The following is a 22205-nucleotide window of genomic DNA, read 5'->3' as shown; positions in this document are numbered from 1 at the left end:
CGCTATTATGTGAAATCTTATGGTACATTTGAGTAAATTGCAATCGTAAAAATCATTACCTTGATCGTCTTGTGTTTGGAATCCCACTTGTTTCCAGCACAAATAAAATGTGTAGTGTGTATTTTGAAATACACAAAAATATTGTCATTAACAAAACGGATTCAAAATTAGTTGAGAAATGTAACTGAAAACAAATGAAATCACATTATTGATCACATTTTTTTTTTTTAGCATTTGTTTTAGAATTAATTTATTTTTGACTAGTGTTGCTGCTAAAAGATCATTGGAAAATTACATTACATACTCTGTTATTTGTCCGTTTTGACATCTTTCTTCCTCAAACTATCCTGCGATTGAAATCAAATGACAAAATTGTATGTGAAGACTGATTGGATACTATCGTACACTCCCTTTATAAGCTCACTGTATTAGCAGATGCTGACCACCTCCTTAGCTTCATTTTTACATTCTTGCAATCCCGTAGTAATACATGCAATCTATACAAGCACTTTTTTCAGTCCTGTAGTTATTGTAATTACTATAATAAGAGCTGACCCTAAACCTACTCCTAAACCTATAACTTAACCCATGTAGTCACCTTACTGGTCATTTCTTAAGTAAAAACCGAATCTACTTTCAAAATTTAAAGCATATTTAAAAAAAAAAACTTTTATCTTAAAACCTTATTTTGTCTAACTGCATTGACGAATTGAAAACAGCAAGTTTTCCTTTTTTATATATATAAAGTGTCTCTGATTAGTCTGTTCTGTATTTACTTTGTCTAGCAAGTGCAGTGATGGTGTGCATTTTCATCAGTCAGAATTTAGATCTCTCTCTAAAACTCCTTTAATGGCCGTTGCTCATCTTTGCATTTCCAAAAGTATCGTACAGAACAATGATATTTCTTCATGAATATCTAGATGACTACATCCTTTAGCTGATTTTTATTAAGGTTACTTCACTGTGAATGAGATGATTCCTCTCACCAGTATGTCGCTGCTCTCTACCACTTTTCACAGAGTGCTTTCCGCCTAGCAACAAGGATGTATGGCGAAGGTTAGTTTGCGTTTTTGTCTATAATATGTGACAATTTACAGTATCTTCAACTTTTTTATGCGTCTACACACTCTTTAATGTTACAGATATTGTGTGTCATAGATTATTTCACCATTGCATCCTCAAAGTGTGACCAGGACTATATGATCTCAATGTCTGTTGCGTTCCACCTGCTCAAAATGACACATCTAGCAGGATCAGTGTGAAGTTGCGTCAGCCTGGTGAGGGGGTGGTGGCTGTGCAGGCCGATGGGGTGTGATTTTAATTGGATTCCTGCCTTTTCCAGTCGTCCCCAGGTCAAGCCAGTGGTGTTGGTGTTCCCTGACTTGGGCTTCTTTTCATCCCAACCCCCTCCTGTACATAGCAGCCCACTTTTCCACTCTCTCATCTACTGCGCTGCCTGTGCTCCTGGCTTCCCTCTTCCCCCATGACTCCCTTATACCGGCCCCTTAATCTGTGCAGTGGTGTGGTCCTGTGGCAGGTGGGTGCCATCAAATCACAAAATTCACCTCATTTGATCTTCCATCCTTCAGATAGTTTACAGAGTCGCCATCGTCCACTCATACTCCCTAGCTCTCTGCCGCCTTTTTCGGCCATCCTATGTTCTCTTTGTAGTCATGCTTTCATTTATCTTTTTCCAAACAGAGTGTGTTAGGCTTTGAGGGGTTTGGCGTGCACACGCTCTTCCTGCTTACACAGTGTGTAATGAGAGTGATTCTACAGACACAGGCAAATTGATTTTAGAGGTGAGGCTGTAATGAGGCTATCAAAAACACGACGTGAGAGTCGTACAAGACGCAGAACTCAGAGATAGTGTTGTCTTTTCAGTTGTCAAGTTTCCTGTGAATCTCTGTGAGATAATTTGTCTAATTTGTTTCCCCGGTTTCATTAAGGTATGCTTAAGCGCTAACTTGACAATTACCACGTGTAAGGAAAATACTTTAAAGGGTTAGTTCATCCAAAAATGAAAATTGTCATCATGACTTTTTTTCTTAGGTGGAAGATAAAAGAATATATTATATAATAATATAGAGTGTTTAAGCTTTTTTTTTGTTTTTTTGTTTTTTTTTTGTTATTCAATGAAAGTTAAAATGTTTCAAAACAACACTGGACCCCATTGAATGCAAAAAAAAAAAAAGCATTTTCAATTTCAAAAAATTATTCATTTTCTTTTTTGGTGAACTATCCCTTTAATCGTAAGAGAATTGTTATGTAAAATATGGTTGGCTTTTGAACATTTTTGCATTTTAACAAAACACATTTGAGCTTTGCACTGCTAATGGTGCAGTCAGTTGATAGGTTGGTTTTCTGTCCCATCTTGATCCGCTGTGCAGTGTTGTGGAGTCAGTGGTGGTGGTGCCAGCCCCCTGTGTAGCTCAGCTGGTACCACAGCTTATTAAATACCCAATCTATTCACTTGCCGGACATTCCGTTCTCTTGTCAAACCTCAGCAAGTCCAACCAAAATGAGGCTTGTGCAGTTTTGTGCAGGGCTTTTGCTAGGGCTTTTCCATTCAGCACAGCTGCGGTTTGGGAGTTTAATCAAACTCCGCCCAGCCCAATATCTGATGCATTTCTGTCTTTTGATGCATTTTTAGGATTGCAATTCACCCCCATGGACATTTCTTTTAAAAGTTTTTTTTTTTTTTTTTTTTTTTTCACACTCTTTTCATTCATTATCCATGCCTTACATAAGACATTTCTCTGATGATGGTGTCTCAGGGCAGCAGGGAAGACAGATCTGCTCAGCCAATCAGCTTGCAGGTGTGGCTTGCGCTGGGTTATCTCGTGGCAGTTTGCAATAATAGCTTGTCGGCCGACATGGTCATAGCGACCCATGTTCCAGAGGGGGAAGAACAAAGAGAACAATTCTCTTACCATTAGTCGTTAAATCCACTTTAGCAAGTGTTGTGGATTTGCCCCTTTTGAAAGGGGGCGACTTTGAGGATGGCCCTGACTCTGAGCACCAGTACTATGCTTTCAGAAGGGTGACCATGGCCATCACCCAATTCCTCTGATCTCGCTTCCAGATCCTTTTTGGTAAAGATCAACTTGGAGAGTACTGTGCCCTCCACGTCTTGGCAAGGGCATTTTTGGCAGCCTTCATAAATGTGAGAGGCCAGCTGAACATGCTTAAAAAGACACACTGGAGCTTATTTATCCGCTCTTACAGTGTCATAGCCTTAACAAAGAGATTTTTAATTTCTCATACATTTTTTAAAATCCAAATTAGTTTTTATTTTTTACTACTTCCACCCGCAGTACAGAATTCATCTTGAATGCTTGCAGAAAGTGGCTTTGATCTGAGCAGGCTGAGCAGCAGCATCCTTTGGATTTAAGAGACCCACAGACTTAAAGTGAACGTTGTCTTTTTGGTTCCCTCAGCACCATCACTTTTCATTAGTAGCAGCATTGGACTGTCGCAAAATATCACATTTGAATATTTAATGAAAGGCATTGTCTTTTATAGTGTGGTTTTGAATTTGGAATCACACTGATCGGGGTCCAGGGTGTTTCAAAGTGTGTAATAGTGGGTGTTTAATTTTATCTGTTGAAGGATGCATCACAAGAGGGCTGTGTAATCAATCCTGTGAACTCAACATCTAAAGGAGAGCAACATCTTCTGATCACTTCCCCAAATGAAGTTCAGCCATCCTCTGAGCCTGCAACTCTCAACGCTTTCAAAATAGCATAAGAAATGAACTGAGGTATATCTCTCACAGCTTCCGCTACTATACTTCTAGCTGATGTGTATGTCACATGTGCGCATGCTTGGGCCTATAGGCCAGGTAAAGGGAATAGAGTGTGTGCACGTCTTTAAGTTGATCTCACTGTTAACCTCACAGCATTACACCAGCACCTTGAGGCCATAGTGAACAGTGATGGATGGTGAAGTGGATAAAGCAGGCTCAGGGGGCCAACCGGGGCACAGCGTTTCTCCCCGAGCTATTTCAATTACAGATTGAGCAAGCATACTCTCTGTGATGATATGTAGCTTAAAGGCCGTGACATTAATGGTTGGGACAAATCGGATTTGGTTTGGTGCTGACCCGCCACTCTAAGGCGCAGAACTAGATGGAAGAGTGAGGCAGTAAAAATAAATAAAAAGCTTTACTTCAACCCACCTCTGCTTCAAAATATGCTCTCCCTGTGTTGTACAATATCACCAGTCAGGAAGCCATAGCTATTGTAAACCAACTGGTCAGTCTGCAATGGGTTTCAGACTGTGTAACATATACATTTAGCTTACCAAAACACATAAATATGTATGTCATTTAATTCCTCATTAGCTGGGTTAGCATCAGTCTAGTGCCTGGATCAATTAGGCTTATCGTCTTGGCTTTGCAGGACTTGTGGCTTTGATTTTAGTATTGGTCAGATGATGTTTTTCCCTCTTCAACATGCACAAATTGCACTGACAGCTTTATGTATGAAGGTCATTTCGCACTGTCTTGAATCATGGACTATTTTAAAACAGACAGGAAAGATGTTGCTAAATCATTCACTGGATGAAGCTAAATAAATCCTGGTTTAGATGTATTGATTGGCTTGGGGAACAAAAAATCTGTGCACATGATAGGATTGAATGTATTTCTTAGAATTCTTTAGCCCTACATTAGAGAGGGATAGAACCGAGGTAATTAACACATCCATCACTGGCTTATCCTCTATATCTCCTGCATTAGCATAAACGTGCGATGTAAATGTTGTAAACGTAAATGTAGCTGATGTAACTGTTGTAAATGTAACAATTTTTTTCTCCAGTTATGTCATTTCATTTTATATCTAAAGGGGCTCAACACATGTTCTGTCTGCTAAAAGAATAAAAAGTCATGTCTCATAAAAATTATTGCCGTGATGTTGAAGGCAGCACAGATCGCCTTTGGCTTGAAAGATATCAGGTCACTGCTGTCTCACATTAAAATTGGTGGAGCAGTTTCTGGAGGGAGGGGCCCAGAGTGAATAAAGGTGGGATTTGGTGAACCTTTACCCATGTGAGTATTTAAGTGCTGCATGATTTTGCTGCATGGCTTTTATCGCTACAATTACTGCTTGTTAGGGCTCAATACTTGCCACCTTAGCAACTCCAGTGAGTTAAAGATCAAGAGATATTTTAAGCCATTTTAGCTATTGTAGCCATTATGTAAAATCGAAATACATTTGATATATATCCATAAAATTTACATATGCATGTTCCAACTGGACATATTTATGATGATGATCTGTCTGATTAAGATAACTAGTGATTTTGTTAACTAAGTATATTGATAAACTCTGTGATAGGTTTGTTTCTAACAATGCCTTCTGAACAAGACAGTAGCATTTTTGTTTTCAAAGCCTAGAAGACAAATAAGAGCTGGATTTAATTAGGTATGCTTGTGAGGGGCCACATTTCCTTTCAATCAGTTGAAACTAACTCTGTTAATTAATCTTCAGAGCAGTTATTTTCCCCAAATAATTTTCTTAATAGCAACTGTGTTCCTTAGATCTTTACTCAGCACTGCATATTTTATCTTTATTTTTATTTCCAGTTTTTGTTGTTTGTTTTTTTCCTCTCTGAAATCCTAGTGACCCATATTTTAGATCTACGATGTGAGTTAGTCTTTAACACATTTTTTAGTTAGTCTGCAACACGTACAGTAGTAGACACTATTATTAGTTTCATTTGAGTTGTGCTCTTATTTTTGACCTGCTAAAGTAGGCTGTATATTTCCCAATTGAAAACACTACCCTCTCATTTTGCTTATCTCATTTTATCACCTAGGCATAGTTGCTCTCAGAGTGGTTATAACAAGAGAAGACAAGAGAAAGCAATGATCCATGTAAGCATGGAGATCACATTGTGAAATCATGCATTTACAAGTGACGTTTTAAGGTTTTTTACACACATCAGAATTTGATTTATGCTAAATGCCATTTATCATTTTCCTAAAAACATCCTCTCTTAGTCTACCACCCGCTGGTAGGGAGGATCTGGTTGGGAGCTTTACGCCATCCTTCAGGTTTCTCATACATGTCATCTAGTCCTCTAAGTCACGCAGGGAACCCTATCCCAACCCATCCCATACGAGAAGCTGATTGGAATCAATAACCAAAATTGCAAGATGCTGATATTCAAACTGGAAATAATGTGCAATGATCATATTATTCTGTGCTGATTAGAAGTCAAGAGCGTGTGATGAGATATCAAAACACGCAATACTATTTGGTTTAATTTCCAGCCTTTAATTGGATAGATGAAAGAAGCAATTAGTTGTATGCAAGTCAAGAATGTTTTCTTTCTTTCATATGTCAAACCTTCCTTCCATAATGGGTAAGGAAAAAAATGTATGTCTCTTATATGCTTTGATTTTTTTTTCTTTGCACTTGGTGTAATGTAATTATATTTATTTATATGCACTTCACTCTTTTTTGATCTTGGAATTCTTGTTGTGAGTAAATGTCAATTAAAATATGATGTTGTATACTTCATCTAATGATAGCATCTAATGATAAACAAGACTTCTTTCCCCATATTTTGGTTGTTTATTCTGAGATCCTACTGCATGCAAGTTTCTGTATGCTCTTTAATAAAAGTGTATGTGACTGTATATAATGTATAGGCTAAAACTCGCTGAATATGTCTAAAAAAAGATAGTTGCTGCCTTAAATTTTTAAGTACTCAACTTGGATGTTTAAATAATTTCAACTTTAATTACATTAAACTGACTTAAAAAATTAGTTGAATCTTATATAACTTATTAAAAAAAAACTTATAAACTTATTTTGATAAGTTAATTTAAAGCAATGTAAAAACATATGTTATCATAACTTATTGATTGTATAATGTTTTACAGTGTATGTGATCAAGATATTGTGTAAACGTATTTGCACAATATCCCCCCCCCCCCCCCCCCCCCACACACACACACACACACAGACACATGTTGAATGATAAGATTAATGCAAACTTGAGATGTAGGCTCCCTGTTGGCACTCCACTCAAATGCCACCATACTATCCTCTCAACTTGCTGTTATCCAAGCAAAGAGAGACAGCTAAACTTATAGTTTAGTGGATATATTTCCTGAGGGAAGTGCACTTTGGTGTGGGTCACTGGGCAAATGAACAGTGTCTAATGCTATCATGACAGGGATGCAAGGTGTGATAGCTTTAAAGAGGATTCAGTGAGGACAGCAACCTGTAATTCTATCTTGATATCAACCTTTGCCTCACTCTGCAGTGTATTTCAAAGTCAAATAGCTTGTTTCTGTAGTTTGCACACAGAAACTTCAGTTGCTATCGACATAGCTTTGAGAGATGAAAGCAAACCTGACTCAAACTCTATTGATTGTTTTGCTGTGTTTTATATCTTTCATGCATTTTCATATAGTCCTCATCTTTTATGTGTATTGATTAAATATTGGATTGTAGTACTTGCACAGGCTTGTATATATTTATTTATTTATTATTTATTATATACATTCCTGAAAATCTAACTTTTGTACATGGAAAACTTGTTGCTCTAACTATTATTATTACCTCCCCATCCCTGAATGTGACCAGTGCTTTGTGCTTTGACTACAAAAGAATGCTAAATCTTGCATACATGTTTATGAACTTCTCGACCATTGTGGTCACCCCTCTATTTATTTAATACAATTGTACTATGAACAGAAGAAAAAATAAACAGACTGACTCAACATACTAGTCGTCGTCCTTTTGCGAGTGAAAACTCTGTGTACAGACACAAAAGGGGGACGTTTTCACCGCCGGAAAGTAAATTCTTTTGAAGTGGAACTAATCATCTGAGGGATGGTTCTCGTTGTCCTAACAACGCAGCTGAATTGGAATGAGCCTCCCTTTTTGTTGTATATATGTTTTCTTTCTTTCATTCAAAACTGATGATGATAGTAGTTTCACGCCCTGTCCACCCACATTGTCAGCCAGAACTTTTTGTAGATAAGTCCTTACTTAGAGACGCGTACACACGGCGGGTGACTCTCCGGCTGTGACGTCAGCTGCACTCTTATGTCTACAAAGCTTTACGCCTCTTAATACCCTTATATTGAGAAGAAAATCTCACACATCAGAACTGATTGGAACCGAAGACATTAGCCTACATATATTAAAAATAATAATAATAATAATAAATAAAAAAATAGATAGGCTATATTGCTACATAAAGGCCTAGCTGATTTTTTTTTTTTTACTAGATGCCATTGTTAGTTAGCAAACTGGACCAGGTTATCGCCATCGCGACGTTGTTCAATAAAACACTCACGTAGACACGCAATGTTTATGTTTATGTGGTCGTACTAGGCTACTATAGCCCACAGGTCACACAGGCTCCGATGATTGACCCACGACTGTGTTGCCCTATAGATGAAGAAACTCCGGGCCTCAGTGACCTTTCAGTCAAGAATCCCATCTCTTAATTACCATTACTAAATCTTTCTCTCTTCCACCACTTTTTGCTTCGCAACGTTATAAACGTTTGAGCTTTTATGGAATTCCGAAGAACCGAAACATTTTATTGTCACCACAGGGTTCAGGGTTCAGACAGCGGTCACATGCTGGAAAAAATAAACCAGTTGTTTTCTGTGCCCCTAAAAAATAAAGTTTTACCCCCTGTAATTGTTGCTAATCAAACCGTAATTCCTCCTTCAGTTTGACACAAATGTGTGCTTTTAATTTATTCAGTTTATTATATGACCCGTTGCATAATCTGTAGCCTAATTAAAATTAAGGGTAGCCTAGCCTAAAATTGACCTGTTGTAAATATTATTTACTGATTAAGAATAATACTTGTTTAATTGATAATTATCATGGGTAGTTTAACAAGTTTATAAAGTTTAATGTTTATACGAGGAAACATGCAGAATTAGTTTTTTTCTCTAAAAAGGCGTTTTCTTTATGTATAGCCTATAGTTTGAGTATGACTTTAACGGCGTAAACATTCAAATTAACTTTAAAATTTATATAAATTTACATTGGAAAGTGGATCATTTAGGTCCTGTAAAATGGTCAATATTTCTTAAGCTTTTCACTGTTTTGACCATCACGATAGTTTCCTTTAACCTAATTTTCTGTTACAAGACCATTCTTAAATATGTCTAGCTTACCGATACTACTTGTATATCAATTAGGTAATTTCAGCCAAAATAATCTACATAATAATTACAAGATAATTAGCTAATTATTTCTAAAATGGTTTAAGATGGAGTGTAGCGTACCACGTTCTCATGCATGTAAACAATCCATCCATTAACGTTCAAAAATTAGATTTGCAAAAACAAAAACATATTTTCTCTCGTTTTGTTCTTCTAAATGATTTATTATATTGTGACCAGCGTATCAGTGCTCTCTAAACTTCTCTTGGCGTGTACTGCAGACTAGAGTGATGTTGCTGTTGCGGTGGCACTAGACACCTTTAAAGTAGCCTACATCAGATGATGTCACATGGGGAGGGATCCAAACTAAAGCGCGTGAAGCAGAGCAGACTCTATCCTATTGAGACTAAACGCTCTGTTAAAAGAGACAGCCATGAAATGATGCTGAGGAAAAAAAGTAGTAAACAAACGGAGCATAGCTTTTGCTTTTCAGTTAGATGTTCTCGGTTGAGACTTAAGCGCCGGTGGCAACACGTCGGACAGTTGCAGCATATTAAACAACTTTTACAGTTCACATACAAATGCTCTGGACTTTGAAAGCTTTACACACACGTAGCCTACTCATGCGCTCATTAAAATGGTTTACGTTGTAATATCAAAGATCAACCAAACCTCTCAGATCAAAACCTTAAACCGTTACTAAACGTTATAAACAATTAGTCTATTTTAAAACAGAGTGGACGGTTCTCGGTAATCGCGTGATGTTTGCCTGGACAGAATAAAATCCCTTGGCGTGAAAGTATTTTTGTCATCTTTGCACGCCATGCGGTAACTGGTTGTCATTGTCGCCGCGGCAGACGGAGAGCTGGGAGAGAACACTCGGCCTGTGCCAATTGGCTCAAGCTCTTGAAAACAAGAGGCAGACGCTGCACGATTCTAATCTTAATCGTTCCAGACATGAAGGTCACTCTCGGCTGGACTTTCATGGCGCTCACACTGTTGTTTCTTCCATTAAGTAAAACGTCGATTCTACAACTGCGCTCATGTGCACAATAACTGACATAAATGCAAGCAGCAATTATCGGGGGCCTAGCACAATAATTCATTTAGCACTTTATCATCCATAATCTAAAACGATAAATAGGCTAAAGCCCTGTTTTATTTACATTTGAATTAACATGACATTGAAATTTGATTTACTGCAGGTATTTCACTGTTATATCGCCACCTCCTGTCCAAGCGGGATGAAATCTTGCATTCCTCATTACGCTCTTTGTCGAGCAGCTAAAATCTGATTGGCTGATGGTGAACATTAAAAAAAAAATGCAGTTATCCACGCATTTATGCTTTGAATCGATGTGTTTTGTGAAAAGCGCTATACATTTTATTATTATAGCGCCACCAACTGGGCATGCCCTGATACATTTATTAAGTGTCCGCACGGTGACGCTCTACATAGACTATGTAGCAAATTTTTAATCAAAAATATTTATCACACTCATGGATTATTACCTTTTTAAAATTACCCCAATATTATTCATTTGCTGTTAATTGGTATAGCTTTGGTTACATTTTTAAAGGTGAAAATAAATGAGAGTATTAGGAATTTCTAGTGCATGAGTAAAGGAAACTTTCGGTTCAAATTTCTACCATTTATGATTTTGTTCTGTACATTCCGCTTATAGTATGTTTATAGTATGTATGTTAAACGTATGTTTCTTGGATCCCTGAATATGCCTTCAGTACCAGTTAGTTTTGTGGACTTCAGCCTCAGCTTGATCTATGGGAAATTGTTATTGATAAAATTCAAAGTTTGTGTGTGTTAAATGTGCGCAACCTGACAACATAAAGCAAGTCATCAGTTCACAGACATTACTACGGGTGGTTTGGTGAGCAAAGCAAGTTCAAGTTAATTTGGGGTGGGGCATGATGTTGTGCAAGAGGATTGGCGAGCCATGTCCCAAGTACACTGCCTCACTCAAGGGCATGGATGCGGTCCAGTAACAGAATACAATTCCTTCCCGCGTGTGTGAGCCTGGGCTCAGATTTAGATGCATACGCTTACTTGGCTATTTATTCTTCATGAGCCAATCTAGTCATTTCAATGGGCCTTCAGCACTTAGCGTGCCACAGTCAAGATGGCATCAGACTGAACCTGCACATCTTTGCTTTAATTACTCCACAGTACAGTAAATATAAAAGGGGCTCATGATCACCACACTGCAGTTCACATTTGTCTTTATCAGATATGACACACATTTCTAAATGAGCAGTCCTGATAATACCCAGGGCCTATTACCAGCAGCTCTTGCTCAGCACATTCTGACATTTATTTGAGTGTTAGACTAATAATGGCTAATGAGCTCCCAGTAACACGCACTCAAGACACCCATTAATGGAATTGTTGCTTAAGTGGAGGAAATATACATGCTCTGATGATTAATATCTCCCTCTTGCTCTCTCTCTTGCACACGAAGGCCCACATAAAACTAAGCATAGTGCAAGCTTTATAGGTATTACTGTATATTATAGTTCACGACGGCTTACTCACACATGGACAGGAAGGAAAAACGGAACTTCCGCCTATTTTACCAGCTTTTTCTCTCACTAAAAGGGGTAAAAAAGAAAATGGCGTTCTCTATATGATCATACTTGTTATGTAGATAAATCTGTCTTTATTGTGCTTGTTGAACGGCCTAGTAAATTGCAATACCCAGTCGCAAACATGACAGACTTAAAACTTTATATTTGAAATGTTTTTGATCCTGTAACTTTCTGAAAACACTTTTGGCTGTCTCGAAGTCTCCTAGCAACAGCAAACAAAGGCAGGGCACATTTCAAGTTTCCCGCGGTGCGGCCAGTCCAGCGCTGTCTTTGATCTTGACTGGGAAAATAGCTGAGTGGGCACTACTGGCATTTTCCTTTCATTTCCCCCTCCTTCTGTCTCCCTCCCTGTTCCCAAAGCTCCTCAAAATACCCCAATTTTCATCTGCCCCAAAAAACTAGCACCTCTTTTAATCGCCCATGTCCAAGCTTTTCATTGAATCAGCACATTGTTTTGTTTTTCTGGTCAGGCTTGACAATATGGTTTAAAAAGTATTAGCTTGAGTGAAGTGCAAAAAGAAATGATTTTATTGCTTTGGATACACAGGATGGTATATTTTACCCTACAACTAAAAAGGATGTTATTGGGGTTACCGTCTTCTTTTATCCATTTTTTTTTCTCTACTTCATTTCTCTGTCTTATTCATTTTGATTTGCACAAATCTCCTCATTTTGCTTTTTTCCTCATCCTTCTCTGACACATTAAGCTTTGTATTTTTTGATAGAGCCAGGACTGCTTATCTCCTAAGAAACTTGGGACGCCCGCAGCTTGCTAGACAAATAATGGAGCTGCAGTGGATTTTCAGGGTCATGGGGCACCCACAGAGCTGTCTTATTTAGAATTTTACATAAAGTGAAATGTGTATTGAAAACATTTTTGAAGTTAATGCTCACAGAGAAAAAATGCTTTGCTGGTATGTCCTGTGGTGTAAAAAAAAAAAATAGTGTGTTCCGACAACACAAGTAAACAAGAGCAGGGATATCAAGAACAATATCTGTAGGCTATATGGTATTATAACATCCCACAGAGCTGAGTTTACATGGAAAATGGGAACTCAATATATGGGACGAAGAAAAAATCTAAACAAACTCTTCATTTTTTTGCTGTAACTGATGTTTCTATGTATGACAGAGACATAGTCATTTAGGTTGCTTTAATGTTGTTTTCTGGTTAGTGTGATGCCTGAATGTGTTACAATTTTTTTTGTCTTAAAAATTGAATACGTCTCTTTAGGTCTTTGTTTTTGACAAAGGCATACGGACCCGATAAACCCCTTGCATTTGAGCGAGTCACATTTTTCATTCTGTCAGTGAATATTACTGTTTTTTGATTTCTTCTTGTTTTTTGAGGTGACGTTGTGCTTTGGGGTTGTGTGAGGCCATTCTGAGTCCTCTCATTTTACATCAACAAAAAATGCGAAAGGTCATTTGCAGTGATTTATGTATACTTGACTTGTGTACATGATATTTTAGGAAAGAGAAAACAGTTATGATACAGAAGGAAGGGGGGTGGGAAGGCTTTCATCAATTCCATCATTGGGGATCAAAGTGGGATTAAATATGACCATTTTTGTCCCTATGCCACACATTTTATTTATATAACTGTGAAGTCTGTTCAGGGACCCAACATTTTTTAACCATGAAGTGTGTCATTTGCCAGGGGAAGCAAACGTGAGACAGAATTCCCACCCCCAATCCGTCTGTAAGCATCTTGTTTCCAAGAGGCAAGGTAAGAACATTTAGTATTGTCAACCAGCAGTTAAGTCCTATTGGAAGAATGACCCTCTACTCTGGGCGTTGTCCATGCATGCCGAAAAGCACTAGTGGTCTAATCTGCTGCGCCACCTCCTTGACATAGCTTGTCAATGGCCTCATTTGGTTATCATTTAAAATTTCTGCCCGTAAATCTCAGTAGCTAAATAAGCCTGATTATCCTCAGTGATTAAGACATCCTCTGTCAGAACAGCATGCGGTGCTGTAGCATCCTGGAGCCTTTCTATTCTGCTGAAGCTAAGCTAAGGCAGAGGTTTGATTTTGGGTGGTTAATGATTTTGGTTGTGGATAAAAAAAAAGAGCAATATATCTGCCTGTTAACTGCTAAAAATTCTTAATGTTCGTCTCGGGGTTACATTATCCTCGCAAACTACAATTCAGCTTCTCCTTGGTCCATGCGTTTACTTCCTAAAGGGAAAGTGAAGCATCCCAACAACAGCAATCCCAAAAAATCCCGACAACAACAACAGCACTGGAACCTCCAAGTGTGGTCAGGTCTTGTTTGTGTAGTGAAACCCCATCATCGAGTTCCAAACATCCTTATTCACGAATGCTTTGAAGAGCTTGTGAGGTCAGGTTTTAAATTATGGCACGTTCACACAGTGCTTCCCCACTCTCCACTAGTGCAAATCCATTTGCCACACAATGCATTTCAAATCAAAGCTGCATCACCATAAGACGCCTTAGGAGACATTAAGCCATACTATGTAACTTTCATGTACGATAGCATGGCTCCTGTATGCTTTGAAGTGCTCTCTTTTTTTAATGCCTTATTAATAATACCACACAGGCTACCTCTGACTCTTTGGATGCTGTTTTCCTCCACTCTTCTCTCAGTCTTTAATGCCGGTCTTCAGGGCTGTGTTTATGGACTGGTGATTACAGGGCATATAGATGAGGGGGCAAAAAGGTGCTGAAGCACACAGGTGACATGTCTCGTGCTATCTCTTGTTTTTTTTTTTTTTTTATCAGCTTTTTCTCAATGTTGTGGCAGCACCAAGGGGGATGGAAGGATTTTACACCCTGTTCAGAATATGTGCTTATGAACTGTGTGTGTGTGTGTAGACGTACACAAACATAGATGTAGCAAATACAGACTTGCATACAGTAGCCTGGGGTGAAACATTTTGCATGCATTTGTATTGTTTTCTCTACTGTTTGTTTTAGTTTAGATAAAAAAATTAACTGTTTTGTCTCTGTATGTTTTCTCTTTTGTGTCTTAATGCAGATCTGATAAAGTGTCTTTTGTATTCAGATGTCAAAAGATACAGTTTTCTATTTAAACATTTAAAATTTCATTGGATTAAAGGCATAGTTCACCCAAAATTAAAATATTGTCACTATTTACTCACCCACATGTCGTTCCAAGACTTTCTTGCTTATGCGAGACACAAACAATGTTATTTTGAAGAATGTTTGGTAACACTTTATTTTACAGTGTATTAGTAATAACTATAAATTATGCATAATTACATGCAAATAACCCTGAACCAACCCCTATTTCTAACCCCTAACCTTATAGTAAGTACACGTAGTTAATTATTATTACTCAGTTCTTAAATGTATAATTACACTGTAACACGGACACCTTAAAATAAAGTGTAACTGAGTGTTTCAACTGTTTTTGTCTATACAATGAAAGTCAATGGGGTCCAAAACAACATTGACTCACACTGGCTTTCACTGAATGGACAAAAAACAAAATAGTTTGAATAATGTTATTTTTTGTTCTGCATATAAAAAAAGTAATACAAGTTTTGAATGACATGAGGGTGAGTAAATGATTTCGTTTTAATTTTGGGGTGAATTACTCATTTACATTTCAATATTACGAGCATTGTTTTTTTTTTTGCTTCAAAACTGAAGCTCATATAGACATATTTAGTACCTGTGTAAGATCAGATAAAATTTCAGAGCAGCAGTAGAAGTTGCAGCAGAGATTAATCATTTTACCCCTCTTGATCCGCCAGCCCTCCCGTGTCCGTCTGCCATGAGGCAGGCGTTCCAGTTTGGCTGCCGAACGCTGGCCTTGTTGAACCGCGGGGTCAGCGTACCTCCAGCACTGCTCCAGCTTGCGCTTCATCCTCTACCGCACCGGGGGCACCTGGCACCCCTCCCTACCATGGCAGGCCAGATCAATGGTAAGATCCATTCGAGCAGAATGACCGGAGGTCAGCATCAAAGGCCCCCTGCTTGTCTCGCTGCCACCTGGAGCTCAGTGAGGGTCATGGGCCGCCTGGGCCACCACTGCCTCCTCTCCTCTTCAGCTGGCTGGGTATGCTGACTGGGACCTGGGCAGGGTATGAGCTGGCTCTGGCCTGGCCCAGCAGCCCACATGGGGAGAAGGCCAGAGGTCAAGCCCATCAGAGCACTTTGCATCCACCGATGAGAGGATCTGGTATGGTTTTAATGAGGCAACACTGATTCCACATCTCGTTACGCATGCAAGACCTAATGTGTGGATTGTACTACTTGACATAATGCTGTGATTTTCTTTCCAATCACAGGATGCAGAGGGAGCATTTCAGCCATTTACAGTTATATTTTAGTACCGGAGTTAAAATCTCATGTTGCATATTCACATGGTTTTTGTTTTCACTTTAAAGAGGTATCTTAAAGGAGAACTCCGGTCAATTTTAACATTGAGCTCATTTTTTTGTAAATTTGGAGTGCTGTCAATACAGAGAACAACGACAAAAATCGGTGTTGCCTACACCGTGTTATCCTCTTTTTAAAATTTGCACCCTGTTGACTTCAATGGGGCAAGTTTTAAACCTGCTTTTAGCCTCTTAACATCCTTGATGTGTCATTACAAGTGCACAGCCAATGTGAGTGATTCCTTCAGAGTGAACACGGTGAATCTGACTGCAGTAGATGTGAAAGAGTTTTTACATCCTGTTTTCGGTCGAAGTCCATAGTAATCGATTGTCGAGTTCACGCGCGTGATCATAGGTAACTAAACCTATACTCGACAATCGATTACTATGGACTTCGACCGAAAACAGGATGTAAATACAGGTATGTGCGCTGGCTGAAATAACATCATTTTTATTCATATCTTTCACATCTACTGCAGTCAGATTCACCCGTGTTCACTCTGAAGGAATCACTCACATTGGCTGTGCACTTGTAATGACACATCAAGGATGTTAAGAGGCTAAAAGCAGGTTTAAAACTTGCCCCACTGAAGTCAACAGGGTGCAAATTTTAAAAAGAGGATAACACGGTGTAGGCAACACCGATTTTTGTCGTTGTTCTCTGTATTGACAGCACTCCAAATTTACAAAAAAATTAGCTCAATGTTAAAATTGACCGGAGTTCTCCTTTAAGTGGTGTATAATGCAGTAATTCCTCATATAATGAGAATAAAATTTGAAAAAGAAAATTTTGCAATCATCTTTTTTTTAAAATCAATGTAATGAAAGCCAATGGGGTCCAAAACAGTTGAAATATTCTTCTTTCTTCTTATTATTTTTTTTTTTTTTTGCTCTGTAGAAGAAATAATGTCATACAAGTTTGGAACAACATGAGGGTGAGTAAATGATGACAAAATTGTCATTTTTGGGTGAACTATCCCTTTATTTCAAATGACTGTAATTTTGTGAAATTTTTAAATGTTTCAGTTCAGCAGAGAGTATATAACCAATTATTGTGGAACATATATTTATTCATGCAACGTTTCCCATATGAACACTGTGGCTCCCTTCAGCAAAATGTTGGTCATATGGTGAAAGAACAGGCAATTATTTTCATGCAGCTGTCAATACTCTGAACAGGCTAATACAGTCTAATTAAATGTCATTTTTTGGGCCACTAATAAAAATGAACAACTCAGAGGGTTTTTTAATGTCGCTGTGAAGCGCTTCAACTGCCGGAGCCTTGCAGTCGATGACTTGATCCTTCTATGTCCCTTACTTGTGTGATGAGGGATGAAAGGGGACGCAATGAGAGACACAGAGAGAAAGAGAGAAAAAATGAAAGTTTGGCAAGTAGAGGAGTGAAGGGGGAGACAGATGGCGTGAAGTCTGCATCTCTTTGGCGTTGGGCTCATGGCGCTAAAATCCTCCCTCTCACACATTCCAACAAATCCAACCAGGAGGCTCAGGAGTATGTTCCACTGCTCTCGAAATGAAGCATCTGACCAGGATAGAGCCACGCATACACACACTTTCTCACTGTCTCTCTCCCTCTTTCACACACGCGCATACATACATTCACACACTGTCAGTCACCCGTAACCTATCCAGAAGTTTACATTTTTATTAGTATGTCACCCGTTCTGGAGTTTATTGGCTTGTTAAAATAGGATGCTTTGGGAGCTGGGGGAGAGAGAACATGGGGCCATGACTGGAAATATTGCAGTGGAGAAAAAGAGACCAAGTGCCATTCAAGTGTAAAATCTCATTGAGTAAACATGGGGCCAAGGCATGGAAACAAAATGTGTAGAATCCATTCGCGGCGGAAGAAATGAGCTCTGCAGTTAGTCACGCTTGCCATCACATTAGCCTGTGCTCCTGATAAGTTTCCTGCCAGTTTGGACTGAAGTTTTACGTCTCTAATTTAATTGGCATATACAGTAAAAATCTATACGTCTCATATATATCTGTCTCCATCAGTCAACCAAGCTACTGTTCTGTGCCTCACTGTGGTTTCATAAAGTGGCGAAGCGTTATTTTAACCTATCGCTATATTTTAATTTGTCATTTAGCTGAAATGTACCGCTAATAGCTGTTGACAAATAAAACGACCATGTGTTCCTCCTGTCAGCCAGATGCAAACGGCACAGATGGGCTTCTTTTTTTCCAAATGGAGCTCTTGATAGCAGACAATTAATGTGCCTTTGATTGCGCTCTACAGTACTCTCCCATTGATTCTAGAAAATGTATTCATTGAAGGCATATGATCAGCCACGGATGAATCTTGTCAGATGTGCCAAATCACAAATGAAACGCTTTAGTGCCTCTCCCTCCAACCTCCAGGGCTAAGAGCTCTTGCATGACACACGCGCGCACACCACTCTTTTCCTCTCTCGCTGTTTCTCTATCTCTCTCTCTCTCTCTCTCACTCTCTAGATGGATGGCTGAGTTCTGCCTTCTGTTTGCGCTGCCATACTAATGAATGAGTCAGCTGGGAATATGTAATACTGTGAAAAGGTCACCGGAGGCATGTGTATCACATTACTGTTAATGATAATAAAAAGAACAATCTGTGCAAATCCATCTTTGAAGTCATTTTTATTACTTCCTACTGTGAGTGATTTTATCTGTCATTACTCTTCTTCTCTCTGTTGTGGGTTGGATGATATGCAGGGAAAATGTACTGTAAAAATGATCACATGATTTATCTGTCATTGCATTTGTTTCGCTGATCCAGTTATCGGCCGAGCGTCGTAATGAATACAAGGATCATCTCCTTCGAAGCAACATTCTGCAAAGCGAAGTTCACCCGAAAATGAAAATCATTTACTCACCCTCTTGTCGTTCCAAACTTGTATAACTTCTGCAGAACATCTCATTTCGTGTAACAGAAGAAAGAAAGTCATACAGGTTGTTTGGAAAGTTTGGAACGACATGAGGGTGAGTAAATGATTTTCATTTTCGGGTGAACTTCGCTTTGCAGAATGTTGCTTCGAAGGAGATGATCCTTGTATTCATTACGACGCTCGGCCGATAACTGGATCAGCGAAACGGAAGCAATGAGAGATAAATCATGTGATCATTTTTACAGTACATTTTCCCAGCATATCATCATTCCATGCATTCATGAAAAAGATCTCCTGGTCTGTATCATACAATAGCCGTAGGCCTACATCCTCTTTGAACCGGCTGTGATGTATAGACTCACTTCATCCCACATGGAAAGTCTCACAGTCCGCTGGATGGATCCCAGATCCTGAAATAATAAAGCTTATTTCACTGTATTAACCTTGTTCCAGATTGAAATTCTGCTGCTAAAACCACACCGCATGTCCATCAATCATAGCTCACTTTCACAGACTACAGCACAAATCTCTTTAAAGCTCATTATTATTTCATCTGTCGTAATGAAGGAAGATATATGTGGTTAGCAGTGGTAAGCTTTCTTGAGCTATTACAGTTTATGGTGGTCAGGATATTGCTTTACCGATTTCCTTTGCATTATAGATGGTAGCGGAACTGTAATTGTGTTAAATTACTCGACTGGAGGCGGCTTTTGATCTCCAGCTGGATGTGGAATGCCATGTTGCATATAAGTCATACATTAAGCAGTTGGTCAGTGATTGAAAGGTAATTGTAGTGCTACACATCACATTCTGTACTCACACAGCGGAGCCCAGGGACGATAAAAGGGTTTACATCTGCATATGTTATTTTAGCTCTCTCTCTTTCTTTAACCCTTCTGTTTTTTGACTCACACTCCTCCTATCATTCTCTCTCTCTCTCTCTCTCTCTCTCTCTCTCTCTCTCTCTCTCTCTCTCTCTCTCTCTCTCTCTCTCTCAATCTGTCCCTTCCCCCCTTCCATCTTTTTCATCTCTCACCATCTCTCTCCCCAACTGTCCCTCTCTATGAAACATACACCCACACGCACATATTAAGATGACTGTCTCTGTAGTCTTTCAGGTTCTGGAGGTTTTTTTCCTGCCACGGTGACCTCATCCTGAGAAATCGAGCACTTTCTGATTGAAAATAGTGCCTGTAATTAAGAGCATTCACTATTTGTTACCACTTGGCATTACATTAGTATGCAAAGCTGGCAGCCGCTTAATCTGGGGAAAAACGTTTGTTTCCTTAATTGCCCTCTTAGGACAAATGTGTGGGAGGGGAAATGAAACACTAACGTGCCATAGGAGGAATGAAGCCTGGTGTGAGTAGAGGATGTGGCTCCCTGACACAGAGGTTAAACCTTTAAACCCAACTAATGGGGCCAGAGACAACACACACATATATATTTGAATAGAAGGGAAGCTGGATTTATTTTATGGTTTTCACTCATACAAGCATTACAATTTAACATGAAATAAAACGTATACATGACCTTTTACATGATGACTAAGAAAAGAGCAGGACTCTATTCCAAACAAGTGCTTCATTATACACGCTTGATAATCAACTTGATATTACATTTTAAAATAATGGGTTTGGACATTTCTATGCTGTCAACTCTTTTGGTCACATTTGAGGAATGAAAGAAAAAAAAAAAAGAAGAAACAATGACCTTTTCTCCCCAAAAATTCTGTCATCATGTTCTCATTCTCAAGTGGTTCCATGTCTGCATCCACCTTATTTTTAACAAGAGCGGTTGGGGCAATTTGTAACTTGAATGTGTGAGGCTTCTGGTGTCATTCACAAAAACAGTCTGCTATTGCAAACTGGTATTATTTGTTATCATATTATTTGAATTCATTATCATAATCATAAACACATTGGTTTGTAGCACAAATGTGTTATCCATAGTTATTTACCTAAATCAGTTAATTAACCGTTAGTCTTGCACATACAAAGGAAATAGCTTACTATTGCAAAATAAGGTGGATAACATGAAAGAGAAATTTTGAAGAACTGCTCTGGTCGCTCTCTTTCATGCAGTTGCAATAAATTCTGAATGGGGACATAAGCTTGAAATCTTCCATGGGAATACAAAAACACAAAATATCATAAAAAATAGTCCATTCACACTATATCCCAAGTCTTCTGAGTCCATAGGATAGATTTGTGTGAGTAATAGACAAAGTTTATTTATAGGCCTAGATCATTTCCCCCTCTGGTGGCTCTTAACTGGAGTCAGTGAGTGGAACAGGTCAGGTGGATTTGTTTCTGCGTTACAGTGCAGTGTATAGGAGAGACAGGAAGCAATGATGAAGGGACCACAAACCTGGACCTGCACCATATGTTGGAGAACTGCCCACAAAGCTAGGGGTTTAACAATTACCCTTTTTTTAGTTATTGTATGACTTCAGATGACTAATATATTTTAAAAAAATGTTAAAGCTTGTCTGTTCTTTTGTATTTTACTGAAGAAAATGAATCCTTATATTGTATTATATTGTACCAGCATTGTTGTTGCTGGAATCTCAGCACTCACAATAAAGTGCTGACAACCAGAGAGAAATGTGAAAAAGACATTTTGGCCTGGTTTAACAGACAGGGCTTAAATTAAGCCAGGATTATAGGCCTTAGTTTAATTAGGACATTTAAGTAGTTATTATAAGTGTGTCTTAGATGCAAGTTGTTTCCAGTTAAAACAACTCAAACATCCATTTTAGTCCAGGACTAGGCTTAAGCCTTGTCTGTGAAACCGGGGGAAAATATTGCAACATCTGTACTGATCAATGTGAGACCTGATAACAGCACCTTTTTTGTTGTTGTTATACAATTCACAGTGGGCAGTTTATTTTACAGCTTGCTTATTTGCTAAAACACATATTTATGAGATCTCTCGGGCAAGTCCTCAGCTCTGTTGATCCACACTAAACTGTTCTGAATCAAATTTTTTGATGGATTCTTAATATTTTAACTCTGACAATGACACATACTCATTATTATATTTGTATTCATAAAAATTCTAATTGAAAACATCCAGAAAATACCTTCAAACACATGACTGAAAATAATAGCAGAAACATATGTCATTTAAGAGGAACAGCAGATATGAGAACAACACTTCTAAATTAATGGCAACCTATTTAATCTAGTCATGAGG

At 38.5% G+C, this 22205-nt stretch overlaps 1 protein-coding gene across 3 annotated transcripts in view; it reads left to right on the top strand.

Moving 5' to 3' along the window:
• zic6 (zic family member 6) overlaps positions 1–16359 on the top strand; it is an 81424-nt gene extending 65065 nt beyond the window's left edge. For 2 of the 3 annotated variants that reach the window (XR_014608749.1, XM_084133287.1), the window contains one exon: positions 15496–16359. Coding sequence is in view for 1 of the 3 variants with exons in the window: in XM_084133287.1 (XP_083989413.1) it covers positions 15496–15809 (314 nt within the window). In the remaining 2 variants the exon portion in view is untranslated. The remainder of the gene's footprint in view (positions 1–15495) is intronic. The other variant, XR_014608750.1, reaches the window with a different exon arrangement.
• The last annotated feature ends 5846 nt before the right edge of the window (positions 16360–22205 follow it).

The sequence above is a fragment of the Abramis brama genome (assembly GCF_963993115.1).
Source record: "Abramis brama genome assembly, chromosome: 13".
Classification (NCBI taxonomy): Eukaryota; Metazoa; Chordata; class Actinopteri; order Cypriniformes; family Leuciscidae; genus Abramis; species Abramis brama.
The sequence above is the reverse complement of the archived record's forward strand: the minus strand, read 5'-3'. Positions and strand labels throughout refer to the sequence as shown.